General features: G+C 44.4%; 1 protein-coding gene across 1 annotated transcript; it reads right to left on the bottom strand.

Moving 5' to 3' along the window:
* Nucleotides 1-7,901: 7,901 nt before the first annotated feature.
* On the bottom strand, nt 7,902-16,568 carry INKA1 (inka box actin regulator 1). The gene is made up of 2 exons (XM_032208671.1): nt 16,414-16,568; nt 7,902-8,822 (listed from the first exon to the last, which is right to left on the bottom strand). Exons 1-2 carry the CDS (start codon nt 16,462-16,464, stop codon nt 7,953-7,955), a joined length of 921 nt encoding a protein of 306 aa, XP_032064562.1. The 5' UTR covers nt 16,465-16,568; the 3' UTR covers nt 7,902-7,952.
* Between the last annotated feature and the right edge of the window lie 2,866 nt (nt 16,569-19,434).

Below are 19,434 nucleotides of genomic sequence, written 5' to 3'. Positions count from 1 at the left end.
TGACACCTTGACACCAGAAGTGGTACTCAGCAGGTTCTGACCAGTTCTGGAGAACCGCTAGTGGAAGTTTTGAGTAGTTCAGAGAATCGGTAAACACCACCTTGACTGGCCCCGCTCCCATCTATTCTCTGCCTCCTGAGTCCCAACTGAGGAAATGGGGATTTTGCAGTAACCTTACCCTGGAGAGGGGAGGGAATGAAGATTTTACAGGATCCTTCCCCTGCCACTCCCACTAAGTCACGCCTATAGAACCGATAGTAAAGAAATTGAATCCCACCACTGCTTACCCCTGCTTTAAAGCCTCACTACTCAGAGTACTGTGTTTTGGACTTATATTTTTGCATATTTACCAAAATATATATATTGTATTGGCTATGTGTAAATGCTATATATGCATCTAGTTGTAGCTGCTCAGGAGTGGCAAAAATGGGTCAATTTTCAGGGTGCAGTTCGGTGGTTCATTGATGTGGCAAATTTAAGGGTAGATCTTGATTTTGTTCTCCGCAGTAGATTTGGTATCATATAAAAAAGTGTATAGATTTATCAACAGAGTAATTCAAGTTGGTTGGAGAGTCTTGAAATTCCCCTCGCTTTCTTAGTTTGCAATGAATGACTGTCACTGCTAAATGAACAGAAAGCCCTCTGTTCAATGCTGGCTCTAGATGTCAGTCTTCAAGGACCCTCGTTATGAACCCTCCTCCCCTTCCATGTTACTTTTAATACCAGATCCCATTTGCCCTTAATTAGTTTCTTACTGACGTAGTGCCTGAAGAGTCTGGGGGAGGGGGAAAGATATTTACTTCTTTAGTTCTGACCAGAAAGACTCCCACACATGCCCAACATAAAGCAGACTTTGGAAAAGACTTTTGCCTCAAGGGCCAAAGTAGACATAATGGCGGGAACATGTTCTGATGTTAAAAACATGGATCTTCTGCAATCACGTAGACCCAGAGGTGGTATTCAGCAGGTTCTGACCACTTCTGGAGAACCGGTAGTGAAAATTTTGAGTAGTTTGGAGAACCGGTAAATACCATCTCTGACTGGTCCCGCCCCCATCTATTCTCTGGCTCCTGAGTCCCAGCTGATTGGGGAGTAAATGGGGATTTTAGAGTGTCCTTCCCCTGCCATGTCCACCAAGCTATGCCACGCCCACCAAGCCACACCCACAGAATAGGTAGTAAAAAAAATTGAATCCCACCACTGCGTAGACCAATGTGTTTTTCAAACTTGGCAACTTTTAAGTTGTGTGGACGTCAGCTTCTAGAATTCTGGGAGTCGAAGTCCATACATCTTAAACATGCCAAGTTTGAACAACACTGATCTAGACAGAGCAAAAGAGAGAAGGAAGAGAATGGCTTGGAGCATCTCTTGATTGTCAGAGGAATGTTTAAGTGTGGATGTATTGGAACTGAGGTGTTAAAGTATTGTTGTTGTTAGTTGCGAAGTCATGTCCGACCCATTGCACCACCATGGACAACATTCCTCCATGCCTTCCTGTCCTCTACCATCCTCTGGGGTCCATTTAAGCTCACACCTACTGCTTCAGTGACTCCATCCAGCCACCTCATTCTCTGTCATTCTTCTTTTGCCCTCAATCATTCCCAGCATTAGGCTCTTCTCCAGTGAGTCCTTCCTTCTCATTAGGCGGCCAAAGTACTTGAGTTTCATCTTCAGGATCTGGCCTTCTAAAGAGCAGTCAGGGTTGATTTCCTCTAGGACTCACCGGTTTGATCGCCTTGCAGTCCAAGGGGACTCGCAAAATGGGTAAGCATCATGAGAAGGGAAAGAAGACTGACTTTGGGAAAGTTCTATATTCCAGATTTAAACATGTCTTTCATTGTCATAACTTAACGCTCCACTTCATATCTTTATCTACAGTCTATATTTAAATACAAAGATCTACTTCTGTTATATCTAGTTTAGCCAGCATGATGCGGCATACCAGTAATTGATACTGGGTCAAGATACTTGAAATCGTGATTTGTCCTGCAACAGTGCTACTGATCTGAAAGTGGGGAGAGACCACGGCTGAAGAATTGTATACGGTGTAGCTTGGATAGTCAAGATTGAATGCTTAGCAATTGTCCTTTCTGATGCGAGTGGCAGGATGGGAGCAAATCAAATTACAGCTTGCCTGGTTTATCTTAATTTATGACATAGTTGGCTCTCACTTTGCACTAATCCATAGTTTGTTTAGCCATGATTTATTGAATAAACTTGCTGAGTTCATAAGAACACCTTCCCAGCAGAATTAGCCTGAGCTATCACATGGGAGGATGCTTAGGTGTTTCCCCCCTGGGTACTGTGGGATCGGTTAGCAGTGTAGGTCTGGCGCTCCCTTCGGTCAAGGAAAGATGATGCAAAGGTTGGAGCCTGAAAAGGCTCTTGATGTGCGAGACAGACGGCACCTCTTCAAACTGTGTAGCTTATGCAAAAGATAAAGGCCAAACAGAACACCTGGGAAATTAAGCTGATCAAGTCTGCTGTTTTTAAAGGTGCTATTTTTAACAGGGTGGTGATTAACCATTCAGAAAAGCCTCACTAAAGCATGAAGTTGGTTTCCCCTTTGTGCCGCGGTTCATGACTGCTCAGGAACTTTCATGAGAAGTCTGTAGTAGTAGAGAAAAACTAACGAACACAGCCTACATGCTGCCATTATTGTAAATAAAAGGAGAAAAATCCCCTTGGCTTTTCTTACACTGAAAGCAGATATTTTTTGGTAATCTTTTAGATCTAGTGATTAGAGGTACAGGCGTGTGTTAACTAGAAGAAGGCTTGCTGCTTTTTTTTTCTCTCTCTCTCTCTTTTGCTGGCTTATGATGCAACTTCTAGAACAAAATTAGCAGGATGATGGCTCATAAACCAATTGTTTTAGGGCTCATTCACGTAACTGTGCTAAGAGGAACAATGCTTGCGATAAAGAAGGGGATTTGTCACTTATCCCTTAGTAGCATGTTGGTGAAAGACCACAGTTCAAAAGGTATGTCTTTGGAATCAGCCAGACAGGCCACAGAGTTTACCACATTACTGGCAATATCGCAGTCTCATGTGGCTTCCGTTTCATGAGGGAAGTTTTATCCCCTCTTATAACTCAAGGGCATTTTAATTTCATTTCTCTGTGTGGGCAGTACGGGTAGCCTTCAAGTTACGCCCGCAGTTGAGCCCTACATTTATGCCGCTAAGTAAAACGTTTGTTAAGTGAGTTTTGCCCCATTTTTTTAACTTGTCACAGTTATTCAATGAATCATTGCATTGTTACGTTAATAACCTGGTTGTTAAGTGGATCTAGATTCCCATTTGACTCTGCTTGTCAGAAGGTCGCAAAAGCAGATCACATGACCCCAGGACATTGCAACCATCATGAATATGAACCAGTTGCCAAGCATCTGAATTCTATTTTGATCACATGAACATGGGGATGCTGCAACAGTCATAAGTGTGGGAAATGGTCATAAGTCACTTTTTCCAGTGCCGTTGTAATTGTCAACGGTCACTAAATGAACTGTTTGTACACTGAGGACCACCTGCATATTTAGTGTGCTGTCATTGGTTCTGTGATACATCTGGCTCCTTCCAAACTGAGAAAGAACTCTGAAAATGTAATAATATTTGAGTAAACTCCTCTCTTGAAGCACTCTTCCGTGTATTTTTAATTTATATATTTTTATAATGAACATCACTGGATTTATTATACTTGCCATGTAACGCTACATTAAAAGTAAGATCAGTATGTAAGGAGCGAGTGGGAGTTGAAATCCAGAGGTGGCCGAATAGTTTGGAATTTTCCATGAAGGCCGATGTATTCAAGGTATTTTTTCATGGTGCAATACTCACTTAAAACCAAGGTGGACAATACCATATAATTGTGTTGGATACCTCCCCCCCACCAATCAGCCTTCCCATAGTCAATGCTTTTTAAAAATTATTTTATGACTGCATTTCAAATGTATTGTGCTTGAGCATTTTACATTCATACAGCATGTTATTCAGCCAGCATAACTGGATAAACAAGGAAAGGATGTGGTGCCCAACTTCACACACTGCTAGCTCATGATTTGTTGAATAAGTCACAATTGAGTGAGTTCAGGAAGCACTAGCCCGTACGTTTTTTTCTCACAAACCGGTGTCTGAATTGTCTCGGGACACTATGCCAAACCAACAGTGGTTAGAGGTGGTGACAGTTGTACCTGGAAGCATCCGATCATCATGTCCTGGCTTTAAGAAAATGACGATCACAGCATCTGATGCAGAGGTGGGTATTCAGCAGGTTCTGACCAGTTCTGGAGAACCTGTAGCAGAAATTTTCAGCAGCTTGAAGAACCAGTAAATACCACCTTGGACATCCATTCTCTGCCTCCCGAGTCCCAGCTGATCGGGAGGAAATGTGGATTTTGCAGTAACCGTCTCCTGGAGTAGGGTGGGAATGGAGATTTTACAGTATCCTTTCCCTCCCACGCCCACCATGCCCCATGCACAGAACCGGTAGTAAAAGAAATGTAAATCCCACCACTGATCTGGTGACGTAGCCTTTTTAAAAAATTAAATCAGATCTTAGGGCAGGGATGTTGGATTCTGACGCCCACCCACTCAAACATGACATTTCAAACCATTCTGGGATTATGGCGTTTGTAATGCAAGAATAGCGTTATATTGCTTTTCACGATGACTATCTTCTGAAAGCTAATCACAAATTAATTTAAAATCCAGCTTTTTAAAGGGCTGGAGTTTCTGTTCCGGTAGGTAGGTTGTTTGCAAGAGTCATTTGCAAAGGTAGTTAATGAAATTTCCACATGCTGAGGCAAAATATCTTTGTATAAGATCCAGGAAAGAAAGAATAACAAAATCCTTTAACTCCCAATGCCCTGTTTGTGTATATCTATGCATAAACCAGCTGGTCCTTCTTTAATAAAGGAAACCCAGGACCCAACGAGCCTCAGCTTGTGGCGATTGCTGTATTTTTGTATTTTGTGGAAGCCAGCCTGGGATGCTGTAGGCATGCCATAAGATGATGTAGTCATAAAAAACATGAGAACTTCATTATAAACATCAAACAGAAAGAACATCTGAGCTACATGGTAACTCTAGAAAGCCATTCCAGCCCCTCCCTTCACCCTACGTCATTCTGTGGAAAGCTACTGTTACTCCACTCCAGCGGAATATGGCAATTTTATCTGCAAAACTGAAAAGGGGTAGTTTTTAGTTTTGTTTTTAATCTGCTTTGTCAACGTACTTGCAGACAACCTAAAAAGCTGTAGGATTTTGCTGCAGGCTGCCTATTTATCAGGAAACAGGATTACTTAATGTTACTTGCGAGAGATCAACTACTACTTTAAAAAACACAAAAACCACTCCTCTCCCAACCCTATCTGTCTTTTGAGTGTGTGGAAAACTCCCACTAAGTACGGATCAAAACAATTGCACTGTAAAGTCATGTAAATTAAAGACACCAATTAAAGCCACATCACTTCCGCGACTTGCTTGCCTGATTAATTTATGGAAGTCATTATCACAAGTTCTGGCTTTTCTCTTTTAGAGAAAATATTGGCACCCCCCCCACCTCCCCCCCCCAGCAGTTCGTTTTAGAATTGCTGGACTTTCTGTCTAGCCATTTTATTTTGTTTTGCTAATTTAGTACCCATTTTTTTTTTTTTGGCAAAAGGTGGTGGTGGTTTGAAGTTGTTAAGACATTCGTGTACCTAGTAAAAAATTCATTCCTTCTTCTTGATTCTTTCTGTCTGACAGCCTTTTTCCCTCCTGCCCCCTTCCTCTTTGGTCTCTTAGCCAGACGGTGAGAAAAGCAACTTTAGCAGAATGCTTTTTAGGGGGACAATTAGTAGCTTTTACCTGTCGATTGCCATTTGATAATCTGGCTCTGATCTCCGGGGCTTTGATTTCCATGAGAAAAATCAAGTACCCGCTTATTTCTCCTTTTGCCCATGGACCTTCAAGAATGGAATGGACTGATTCAATTATGTATTATCAACTCTTATCTACTGCATGGAATAAGGGTAATTGTTGAAATAAATTCATGAAGGGGAGACCAATTGATAACTTCCAGCCTTGGGCCCTAAATGGAAATGCAGGTTCTCACTGGTCACTTTAGGAGAGAGGCTAAGTGACTGGATTTAATTTAATTCATAGTAGGACTCCTGTTTCTGGGCTGCAAAAATCCACACGGCCCCTAGATGGCAATAAAGAGACACAGAAAACTACTGTCAGTATCCAACAACTAGAATGCCCTAGTATATATGATCCATTTAATTTGCCAAGGAAATTGGAGGTTAATGAACTCTGGATTCAGTGCAAATTATCTGGTTCAATATGCCAATGTTTGCAAATGTTTAAAACCGTATTTCCTTTATGATAATCAAAACTGAAGTATTTCCTTCCTGATTGTAGCAGACAGCACTTCAGATCATTCTTACAGGAGGATCCCTACGTATCTAGATGCTTCCTATAATGTCTGTAACTGTGTGTCACATGTTATCAGGCTCATTAATGCTATTACAATAAGGAATAAATGTGAGGTAAATAAAATGGGTCTTTTGGCTTCTATCTACTGTTATCTAGAAACAGTAAAAACAAAACCTAGCTGTGTATTGTTCTTTAGTGGCCCTCATTTTTCATTATTTGCAGATATTTGAAGCTGCTGATGTGATTGATCATCACTGTTATTATATTTTTACATTCACATTTGCTTTTTTTTTAAAAATCTTAAAGTGTACATGATGATAAAGCTAAAACAAACTTATGTACTAGGTCCAGGTGTTCTTGCTATTGCACCACGCAGGGTCTTAATACCTAACTGAAATTGCAAACATATTTATTTGAGTAGTATCCGATCTATTTTACTTCCAGGTAAACAGGTAATAAGTTGCAATAATTGGTGACATTTAACATTGAATGCTTGTTTGGATCATTGATGCTACTTAATGGAATACCAGTTGCCACTCTGATCAAGACTTAGTTTTTCTCCGAGGATTATTTTAGCCATGTATATTTGGCCACCAGAGTGTTGTATTTGGTCCCAAGTGAATGGCATCCTTGAGCATTATATGCCAGAATGCAACTCCTGCCGCCATTTAGAATCCTTTCTGAAATCCTCATAGTTGAGAAACTGATAGTGGTTCTCCTCCTGGCTACTTCCCAAATTTGATACTGAAAACAAACAGATTGAGCACAATCTGTTCTAGGCAATCTAACCTTTTTCCATGAAGAAGTTGATTATTGAGACAGTTAGTAAAAAACACACTAGTTTAGTCTTGCCTGTAAAACAAATAATCTTATTTCCACATTCTTTAGGGACCAATAAAGAAACAATTCCCTCTAGACAAGTCCTCAAGATTTTGGCCATGTCTCTCATTTCAAACTTTGTACTCTCCAATAATAAAATAGGCACATTAATATTTATCAAACTAACTCAGAACTATAGTTTAATGATTAAGATCCCTGGTGGTGCAGTGGTTAGAATGCAGTACTGCAGGCTCACGGCTCACTGCCAGGAGTTCGATCCTGATGAGCTCAAAGCTGACTCAGATTTCCATCTATCCAAGGTCAGTAAAATAAGGACTCAGATAGTTGGGGCAAGATGTTGACTCTGAAAAATTACATAGAGAGGTCTGTAAAGCACTGTGAAATGGTATATGAGTCTAAGTGCTTTGTTTTTGCTATTGCTATTAAGGCTAATTTATAGCTCAAAGGATCAGAAAGGGACATAGTCTTAATTCCTGAGATGAAACTTTAGGTTCAAAATTAGTTGTTGCTTGCTTCTTATTTTAATTCATCTTATAGCTGCATTATGGGGGAAATTGATTTAATTAATTTTGGGATGAATCAATTGGATCACAATTATAGTATCACTTGGGTCAAGCAGTCAGATTTAAGACACCATACAGCTATGATGTAGAAAAAAGGCATTTATTTATAAACAAGCATTTAAAAAAAAAGGCAAACTAGATGTAGCCAATCACATCATTGCAAATGATGGGCTGCCGACTTCGGCAGTTCATTAGGGCAGCAAAGCTGCTGCAGTCTGTAGAAAGCTCGCTGATGTTGGCATGGGACTGGTGGAAGTAGGGTAATGAAGGGCGCCCATCCAGACCGGCAGGGCAAGAGAAGCGTTTGGTGCCGTCCCGATCCTGCTTGGTGCGCTCCGTGCGGGAGATGCCAGCCAGCCTGCGGCGAACGTTGCCTGAGAGGTTAAGCAAGAAGCCATGGGGCTTGGCCAGCCAACGCTGCAGCCACCCCCGTTCCCCGCTTTCTTCAGGCAAGTCCATCCAGTTCTCCACTAAGTCAGCAAAGCAGTTGTCCCCCAGCACAAGGGGTTGGCGGTTACGACTCTGGGACAAGAGGGACACTGTCCAGTCACCCGCATCGGAGGGCTCGCCATCCCGCCACCGCTCTAGGCAGGCATCTGAAGCCGATTTTGGCCGGGGCCTCCTGGCTGGCACCCGACGACGTAGGAAGCCCCCTGAGGAAAGCTTACTGGCTCTCAGGGGTGGGGGGCCTTCCTCGTCCCGCCAGCTGTTCCCGGATACTTCTGAATAGCCTGAATCGAACTCCAGACTCCGCTCGCTGCTGGGTGGAGAGAAAGCAACCTCTTCTTCCACAGCCCCTTCCAAGCAACAGGCAGAATCCGCTTCCGAGATAGCTGATATCCGTGGGCTGACACAGGACTTTGAGGGAGGCAGAGCTGAGGGCAGCCGTATCTCCTGGGGTTCCAGTTGCCGCTCTCGGTCGTGATCCCTCTTGAGATCGTGGAGGGTCCGCATCATACACTGCATCTGGCCTCGCAGCACCTCACTCGACTCCTTCATGCACAGCTGTGGGGAAGGAAAAGCAACCCTCTTTTATTTTCTTGAAATGATCCACCCGAGAAAAGTGCCCCGTTCAAGTCCCAGGTGAGAGCCGTGACAACTGAAGATAGCTAGCACTTATATACCCCAAGTGACAGCTATGCTGAAACCCTTGAGCCAGCTTAGTCTAATGTGTGCATCCTGAGCTTACTGCCACAAACATCCATAAAAAGCCACGTGTGGGTCATGAGCCCAGACAAAAACACAAAGATCAATGTCTCCATAGATCGGAGCGGGTGACCTCACACGACCCAGGCCCCCTCAGGCAAAAGCATTTGCTTGACACAAACCCTTTGATGACGGTCCCTGACACTGCTCCTTCCCTGCCCCTCAGCCTTCAGAAAGCACCACTCGCGCTCCTATCCCTCAGCTTACCTGCTCCACATATTCTAAGTGCCTAAGGAGTCCCACAGATCAAAGATTTCCAGGGCCGACTACCTGCCAAGAATCCCCCTCCAGCTCTAGAGCCGAGGCACCTCGTCAGGCGAGGGGCACCAAATCTGCCTTAGCTGAGGGGGTGGAGTTGGGAGCCAGAGCCGCACGCGCAAGCCCTTGCCCCGTCTCGTCTTGGCAGATCCCCCAGCCCCGAGGCGGTAGCTTTTCAGCAACATCTGCACGTTCCAAGCCCATCCCCGGCCGTACAAGCAGCAGCTTGTTGCAGTGGGCGAGTTGCCCCACCCGGCAGAGGATGACACAAAGGGTGTGTGAGAGCCTGCAGGAATTACACAAGCAGCCATTCAGGGAGGAAAATGCAGGCGATAAGGCCACCGTCACTGGCGGCAGAGGGGAAGACTGGACCAGCTGCAGGGTAAGCAAAGGTGAAGTTCATCTGGGAGTTAATGAGCTTTAGAAATCCCAGAGCAAGAGCGAGGACTCTGCAGAGGAGAAAGGACAAGAGGTTCGCATAAGCCAGAATAAGGCCAACTGGCCTTTCTTGCAAGAAATCTCTATGACCAGTGTGACCAGATGAAGTGGCCAGGAGGAGCACTTCCCATTCTAGGTGTTCTAAAAAGGCAGCTCAAAGGAAAGAAGGCCCTCCTCTAATGGACATAAGGGGAGGGAGAGATATAAAAGCTAGGCTGGCTGGTTTCTTCATAGTAAGGAGGACATGTTTGAGTGTGTTTTCTGGTCTGGCAGGGAAAATGTTTTGCCACAAGCCCATAAACTTGCTTTGCCCATTTCTCAATCCTAAAGCGACAAAGGGAGAATTGAGGGCTCGAATACAAAGACTGCAGAGTCCTAGTATTTTGTTCTATTTTCCTCTCCCTTCTGCAGAACCCCTTCCTGTTGCTTTCTGAAAGACTCTGCAGTTCAGATCAAAGATATACCACAGGCCACTGCTCCTCCAGGCATAATTTGGACACAGTGACAAGAAATGATTCATTTTAGCTGCTCTGGTGATACAGCATACAATAATCCTCAGTGCCTGGCTCAAAACCAAGAACAAATGTGTCTTAGTGTGATAGTTCGGTCGCAATTCCAGGGCTAAAAATGTAATCTTTTTTTTAAAAAAAATAGTTTATATATTGTTTTGTTTTGTTGCATACTCCCTAGATCAGTTTAACTTCAAGCCTAGGAAAAATTCAAGCTCCTTTCCTAGTAACAGCATCAATAAAAGACTTTTATACTACAGAACTGAATCAGCAATTGGTAGGATTTTAAGAGAAAAACATCCTCTTTTCAAATCTAGCATTGAAGAGATTAAGAAACAAGGCAACTTCCGTACAATTCCAGCTGAGCAGCAGCTGGAAAGAAAAAGGAATTCTCCTGGTCTGACTAGCATCTCCTGTGGAATATGACTCCATATCCTGTGCCGAGCCTTGTAATAACACAGGCCCCTGAGACCATCTCAAATGGACTGCCGAAAAGCTTACTAAATATGTAATCAGACAGACTCTATTCAGTTCAATTGAATTATGCAGTAATTCAATTAAGGTGTTAGTTTTCTCCTGATGTGCAGGCCACCCAAAAAAATTCAAATGCTGTCCTGAGTTCAAAAATTTAGATTGAAACAAACCAAAGCTTTGATAGTTGCATTAACAGAGGGATAAAATCACGATCACATGAAGTGTTAATACCACTTTATAATTCCTTGGTAAGGCCACACTTGGAATACTGGATTCAGTTTTGGTCGCCACGATGTAGAAAAGATGTGGAGACTCTAGAAAGAGCGCAGAGAAGAGCAACAAAGAGGATTAGGGGACTCAAGGATAAAACATATAAAGAACGATTGCTGGAATTGGGTATGTCTTGTCTGATGAAAAGAAGGACTAGAGGTGACATGATATCAGTGTTCCAATATCTCAGGGGTTGCCACAAAGAAGAGGGAGTCAAACTATTATCCAAAGCACCTGAAGGCAGGACAAGCAGCAATGGATGGAAACTAATCAAGGAGAGAAACAAACTAGATCTAAGAAGAAATTTCCTGACAGTGAGAGCAATTAATCGGTGGAATGACTTGCCTCCAGAAATTGTTAATGCTCCAATACTGGAAGTTTTTAAGAAGATATTGGACATTCATTTGTCTGAAGTGGTATAGAGTTTCCTGCCAGAGCAGGGAGATTGGACTAGAAGATCTCCAAGGTCCCTTCCAATTCTATTATTCTATTCTATTGGTTCCCAAGACCATTTCAAAGTTGGGAAAGGTGGTTTCTCAGCTGATAACAGGAGCAAAAGCCCCGAGCTTCTGAGTCCCAGATGCCCTGAGAAGGCTGCCCTGCTCTGATCCATGCCATACTGCCTTGACAAGCTTGGGAAAGAGAGAATAAAAGATGGAAACAAACAAGATATTTTCCAGAGCAGCTACGACTGAGAAGCCTTGAAGCCACGTGTGCACACTTGGCACAGAGCACTTCCCACACAAAGGCATAAAAAAAAAAAAAAAGTTACGTGTTGTGCCCTGGGCTTAAAACAGCCACATGGGGCACAACGAGCTGCAAAATGATTGGCTGCCCTTGATCTGATAATTTCGTAATTAGATTATCACTAAATAGATCACAGATGTAAAACTGGTCTCAAAACTGAGTTTTTAAATAGTTACCTAGAAACGTGTCTTGCCTATGTGCAACAGCTCCCAGAAATATACTCAAACTCAAACTTTGATGTTTCAACGTCTATCCTGAATTATTAATTCATGGTATGTATTATGGCATTTTTCCAAAACCTCAAGCCAGCTTGTTACAAACAAAACAGAACAGCACCATAATGGTGTCAACTAAAACCAAATTAAGCTCTAAAAAGCAGCCCCCAAGTACCAACTACCCCAACCTCAGAGATGGGCAGAGGGCCAGTTCAGTTGTTGGTACGACTGTCTATCCTCATGGCTGTAGTGATGGAGAGAAGGGCCTGCTATTGTAGGCTTTTCTGGCATCTGGGCTCCTGCAAGGAGAAGCAGCCCTTGTGTACCATGGCTCTTGAGTGGTGACTTCTTAAAGGTACCCTTTAAAAAAGGGTAAAAAAAAAAAAACACCCTTGGGACAGCCTACCATGCACACACCTTGAGTAGAACAGACTTCTGCCTTTAGCCTCCAGGTCTGTTGAGACTACAACTGTCAGAAATCTCAGCCAGCATTGCCTTTCTGTTTCCCCATTTGGAAAGCCCATTTGGTGAGCTGGTTAAGTTGCTTAAGACCAAGAGGTTCTGAGTTCTAGTCCTCCCATAAGCATGTAAGCAAAGCTGCATGAGTTTGGGACAAGTCACACTCTCCCAGTTCAACCCATCTCAAAAAGTGGTTGTTCTTGAGAAAACAGGAGGTGTGAGTGTTAAGTATTTATGCCGCACTGAGTTGACCAAAATAAAAGTGGGATAAACCTCTAATACATAAACGAATGATTGGAAAGTATAACGTTGGATAAGTACTCCTTCCTTGGAGCAAGAAAATATTAAAGGAATAATTTATAAGAGTAAATAACACACCCGGGGTGTGTTATACCACATTGGCTAGGATTGTGATGGCGAATCTATGGCATGTGTGCCACAGGTGGCATACAGAGCCCTCTTTGTGGGCACGCCAGCTGTTGCTCCAGCCCAGCTCCACTGCACATGCGTGCACACCTTCCACCGATCAGCTGGTCTTCGGGTCTGCTCCGCATGCACGGGGGGGTGGGCAGGGCATATGTGCAGGGGGGGCTTGCATTGCATTTTGGGGGCTTGCGCAGCACCTTTGCGCCCTGTTTTGGCTTCCAGGTAGGTGCAGGAAGCTTTGGGCCTGGAAAGCCTCCTGCATCAACCTGGAAGCCAAAAATGGGCGAGGGGGGGCGCATGCGCAGGGGAGCACGGGGGCATGCACGCATCTGTGGGGGTGCATGGGGGAGGCGTGCGCACATTGCGTTACATTGCTTTTGCCAAGTGACGACAAAAAGGTTAGTCATCCCTGGGCTAGGAAACATGGTAGATGTATCCCAACATTCCTGGAACCACCAAGGTAGGAAGACTTGCCTATGAAATGATGTTTGGACTGGCGCATGCTGAGAGATTATAGGGCCGCGCTTAGAGACCAGAGTTATCACACATGCCTGTTTCCGAAAGAAAAATAATGCTGCTGCTGATTTCTCAATATGGTTCTGGCAGCTGCTCAGCCCCTTACAGAGACCCCGTTTGTGGTGACAGTCAAGAATGAGAAGAATTCTGCATCGCATATAAATACAAAGCAGAGATTGCACTAAACGTTATGGGGGTTTTCATCATCCATTATCCATCTCTCAGTCTTATTTATCCAAAGAGCTCCTTCCCCCACGATATCACTTTTAATAGCCAAACTTGCCACTTCAGGACTTCTCAAAACATGTTTTTTTTTCCTTTGTGTTTTTTTGCTCACTACAAAAAATGCAAGTGATTGCTACCTTCAGTGGATGCCACTAACTTTGGACCACCGTCCTAGGAGCTTATCAGACCAATAGGATGTGAAGCTGCATCATCTTCAACATCACTTTAGATCAGGGGTAGTCAACCTTTTTATACCTATTGCCTACTTTTGTATCTGTTAGTAAAATTTTCTAACTGCCCACCGGTTCCACAGTAATGGTGATTTTATGAAAAACTAATGAAAATTTTTAAATAATGCTATGACATTTTTTTAAAAAGTCAATTAAATTTTAAAAAAGGAAAGTGCTTCATTATCGGACAAAACCCCTACCGCCCACCATGAAAGCTGGAACGCCCACTAGTGGGCGGTAGGGACCAGGTTGACCACCACTGCTTTAGATGGTATAGAATATCCAGCTTCCTGCATTAGGCCTGTCACAGCCCTCCGTGGGGGCACTGTCAGTTTCTCCACTCTCTGGGACTGTCCATCCCAACTATGGATGATACTGGCTGGGAATTCTGGGGCTGTACTTGAAGCCATTCAAAGGACACCAGGTCAAGAAGGGTCCGCTAAGAGGATGAACTGAAAGTGAAGCAAGACTCATGTCTTTTAATTCTCTCACTTAATGATGGGTTTCTCAAAGGATGCTCAAGGCAAGTTGAACATGAATAGCATAGACTCCAGGCCTGGTATCAGCACCTGGCATCTTTAGGCAACCGCTGGAGTCCCAAGAAACCAATGTATGCCAGTTCCTAACCTGGGCATACCACGTGTGAGGCCAGGACTTCCGGTCATCGTCTTAATTTCCCACTTCTTACAATGCCTCAGAAGAGCACCAGTCAGTGGCGCCATGAGAAATGCAATGTGGTAGCGCAGAGATAGTAGTTGCGGTCCACAAAGGGGCAGTCAAACAGAGAAAGCAATTGGCCGAATAGAATTTAATCCAGAAAGACACTGGCCAGCTCAAATCTATAGATTCCTGGGGGGAATCTATGGTACTAGTCTAATAGAGCACAAGACCTATCGAATTCCATGCTGGCCATTTCTTATACTTAGAAATCAGGGCAGTTCTAGCCAATCCTATAATGCTACTCTTTTTCAGACAGACATCCCAAGATCAGAATGAGCCATGGTGGCGCAGTGGTTAGAATGCAGTACTGCAGGCTACTTCTGCTGACTGCCAGCTGCCAGAAGTTTGGCGGTTCAAATCTCTCCAGGTTCAGGATTGACTCAAGCTTCCATCCTTCAGAGGTGGGTAAAATAAGGACCCAGATTGTTAGGGGTAAGAGGCTGACTCTGTAAACCGCTTAGAGCTGTGAAGTGGTATATAAGTCTAAGTGCTAATGCTATAACCACCTTTCATTTATAGCTTGCAGTGTCTCTACAGAGCACTAGAGGGCAAGTTCTATGTGATGATGGACATTGTTTCTTCATTGTACTCAGCTGGAGATGGGAGAGATGAAACTTAAGGTGGTCCACAATGGCTGCTCTCAGGATGTCCAATGCAGGACATCTGTTTGTCACAGCAGCATAGCTTCTATGAAGCTGGGCAAGGCTACCAACATAAGACAGACCCTAAGCAAGCTTTCTCCATGTTCATTAGGAAGGAGAGCTCCTCAGTTATGTGGAAATTGACCACATCACAATTGTTATCTAACCAATATTTAATTAAACTGATCGGGAGGATTCAACATCCTGGATGCACTTTATCATGGAAACAGACCCTGATTGGATAGGGACAAATTGCCTGCTCCTCACTCAGTGGTCCTCAGCCTAAGTCACACATTTCAAAGCTGCCAGCAGATCAGCCCAAGATCAAGAACAACCTTCGGGACCAGTCAGTGAGGGGGGGGGGGAGTTTCCTCTCCATTCAATTCCACATCTTTTCTCCCCAGAATAACAGCGGATCCATCCCGTCTCTACGTTCCGACTCCCCTTCTTCCTGGGCTGGACTAGAAGACCTCCAAATCCCTTCCAGCTGATTCATTCATTCATTCAAATCCTTGCTAGATCGTAACCGCTTCCCCATCCCAGCTTCTCTTTTGAGGAGCAAAGCCCGTCGGAGACGGGAGGAGCAACACTTTCAGGCATTGTCGGAAAGCATCCAGGCTGCCCGATTCGGTGCCCATTTCTTCAGATGCCAGGGTCCCTTGCCCCTTGGGAAGCCTGCCTAGAGTTGCAATCGGTAGCTCTGATCTCCTCCGCAGCCCGCCCAGCTCTCCCAGCCCAGCCACTCCAAAGGCACAGCGACATCGGCGCGCTGCAACAACTCGCAACTAGCCAGAATGCGGACGGAGTCGCAGTGCCTGCCTCAAGACGAGCCAGCGAGAGGGCTTGACAGCTCCCCTGCCAGCCTGGGCGGAAAAAAAAAAAAGCACCGCTTCACTCACTCGGCGCCTAAGACGCAAGCCCCGTCTTGCTGCCCGGACAGCCCTCAGCAGACAGCCGTTCCCAGGGAAGGGAAGTCACAAGACAGGCGCTCTCGCCAGCGCTGCTTCGTCTCAACTCTGCAGCCCCGAGATGGAACGCCTTTTAGGAAGTTTTCTCCCCCCCCCCCCCTCACCGGCCCGGGTTCTCCTCTCTTGGTCAGACGCTAAAGGTGCGGGATAGGTAGAGGACCCCCTAACTGGACCCCAGATTCAGTCGTTCTCATGCACGCGCCTCCCTGAACCTCGGTACTTCCCCTCATACACACACACACACACACACTCCGCATCCCTGATTTTTCCCCCTCTTCCCTCCTGCGGATTTACCACTTCTGCGCGGAGGTGGCTGACGAAGGCGTCGAGGCGCGCGCTGTGCATGCCAAAGCTGGGGCGCTCAGCTGCCAGCGGAAGGGAACCGGCCGCGCAGTCCGGCGAGGGCGAGGAAAAGAGGCTCCGAGACCAACGCAGGAGGCGCTGGAAACTTTCTCCCTAGTTCAGTCCCAAAGCAGCGAAGCGCACCCTTCGGTTCAGACCGCGCCCCTCCCTTTCTCTGGCGCAAGAGCCAATGAGCGCCCGAGATCTGGTCCCCCTTTGCTCGACCGACAGCCAATGAGCGGCCCAAACGAGCTGCTGAAACCTGAGCTTCGCCGACCGGGTGTAATTTAATTAGAGCCCATATTAGGAGCCAAAAGGTCTCGCCGCTGGAAACGGACCGATGGGGCAAACGGTCCGCTCGGAGGTGGGGACCCTCTTGGGCACAGCGGTTATGGGGAGATGTGGGGGTCAGCGCTCGTGCTACTCTAGGCTAGGCTACCTCCGGCGAGAAGCGCCTCGATGGCCAAATCCTGCCCTAGAAAGAGACGCGCAGCCCTTGGGCGCGAAACCTCTTTTTGAAGCCTTTTCCCTCCTCTATTAAACGCGGCGGGACGGGCCAGGGACGCAACGTTTGATGTTCTGCTTGCTTATTGACCAGCCATTCGCTCGTCTTGCTAGTTGCTACTGTTGAAACTTTCTCCCACCTAGAGAAATAAAGGTGGGATTTCCCGCTAGAAACTCTCGTGATAGTATATATACTCACTCTTAACTATACTTTATTCCTCCCGCTTATATACTTCTGATTATATGATTGGCACAATACAATAGCTGCTTTCCAGCACCACCCACATTCAAAAGACGATAATCAAGCTTGATATATACATTGCACAGTAGAAGTCCTGCTCCAATTACTGAGGAAGAGTGACTGACTATAGAAATGCACTCTGCATATTCACAGGGATACAAATAGTTCATGGTGAGTGTATCTTCCAAGAAGATATAGTGGTGTTTTTCTGTTTTTCGGAGTATAAGACGCTCCGACGCACCTAGCTTTTGGGGAGGAAAACAAGTGGTGGGGGGAATCTGCCTCTGCCTCCCAGCAATTTGCCTCCTTGTAGCAAATAGTACAGACAATATACACTGTTTGTAGTGTTACATTTCAGACTATACTTGCACAGATGCTTTAAAATAGATGTGCTTTCTGGAAGTATAGTTATTCTCTGCTATTTAAAAGAAGATACTGGGCCTCTTCAGATCAATCATTTATTTTAAAAAGCTTCTACCTTTCGTTAAGCTGTCCAGAACAACAATAAAGCAGTCTTTAAAAAAGAAGTCTAATAATTTGAACATTCTATAGGCATTTATAGCTATTGACTTACCTCCTTGCAGCAAACAGCCTGATTAGCACAAGGAAAAAAATCTGCCTCTATCTCCCAGTATTTTTCCTCGTGGATCAAAAAAAAAAAAATCTGCCTCTTCTCGCCCAGCAATTTGCCTCGTGGAGCAAACAGCAAATTTCATTTTCAGTTTCTCCCATCATCACCTGTTATAGGCTACGCTCTAGCCTATTGCAGCCTCAGCAAGCCCCTTTGGCTGCAAGGAGGTAAATTGCTGGGAGACAGCGGCCAAAGGGTTGGGGCTGGTAGGGGGGTGGGGCTACATTCAGTGTATAAATTTTCACCCTCTTTTGTTGGGGGGGGGAGGTGCATCTTATACTCCAATACATACATGCATACATACATGTATATCCTAGCATTTGAAAGCTGTGCTTATTTTATGATTTTATGTTTTAAAATGTTCAAATAATTTGAGGTATTCACAAAAAGCTTTAAAAGCACGATAACTAAATGTAATTGTGTGCATTTAACAAATATCTTAGTGGCTGACCGGGAATTGTTTCCAGCTCCCACAGAGCTTCCTTTCTGTCTTGGGAACAATTCAGAAACTATACTTTTTTCTGTTCCAAGGATGATATAGATTAGGACATACCCCCTCACCCTCCAGGAAATTGAGTTTTAAAATTAGAAAGATTGGATTGACAAAATGCAGGTGGATATTTGTTGGTTGGCTACTTTGTTACTTAATATGTGTATAGAACCCCCAAATCTTGATTGCAAGAATTTAGGTTCTCCTGTATCTTCTCTCTGCTGCCACCTATTGGTCATTCACGTTTTTGCAGATGAGATTTAATCTGTGGGAAACTGAGCCATTGACTTAATCCAATAAATCATTGGTCAGATATCCATGGGTTAAGTTGGAATGGAATCATACAGTTATAAAGGACTCTTCAAAAGTCCAGACTTTGTGCAGAGTGAGAATCTGAATGTTATTATTATGAATACACTGGGCTACAGACTGTAGATGATCCCAAGATGACATCAAAGCATATGAATTTTGTTACTCTTTGCTTTTCTCTCATGGTCATGCAGATTCTTTGCAGATATGATCTGGTAGTTCTATAATTTGTGCAAAGCCATCCTGCCTTGCTGTGATTAGCTTGCTACCATGTTGTACCATGTAGTCCCTGGCAATAGGATTAATCCAATAAACTATGGCTGGCATATTGTACAAATGCAGCCATGATGCTCCAGCCTTTTTTACACACACAAAAAGTAACATGCATTAGATCTGGATGGAATTAAAACCCTAAAGTGGAGATTTAGACAAAAAGTCAACATGATAAACCTCTGATTAATGCCTAAACAATACCATCCATTTTTAAGAACTCAGTAACTACACAGTGGTTAGCCTAAGGCTCTTGGCGAACTCAGAAAAAACACGATTGCCTGTAACATATCAAGCAAAACAGGTCTCGGTGAAGATGCAGGAACAGAATTTCCGCAAAAGTTCCCCAGTACGTTTCTCAGCCATGATGATGAAGATGATGAGGATGAGGATAATGATAATGATGATGACATGCATTCAGTCATGTCTGACTCTTAGTAGTTATGTGGGCTAGGTCTTGCCACATCTTCTGATTTTGCACTACTTATGTGGCAGCCATGATGTGGATAGGTACATGGTTAAACTATG

The sequence above is a fragment of the Thamnophis elegans genome, chromosome 2, assembly GCF_009769535.1.
Source record: "Thamnophis elegans isolate rThaEle1 chromosome 2, rThaEle1.pri, whole genome shotgun sequence".
Lineage (NCBI taxonomy): Eukaryota > Metazoa > Chordata > Lepidosauria > Squamata > Colubridae > Thamnophis > Thamnophis elegans.
This window is presented reverse-complemented; position numbering and strand designations above follow the sequence as displayed.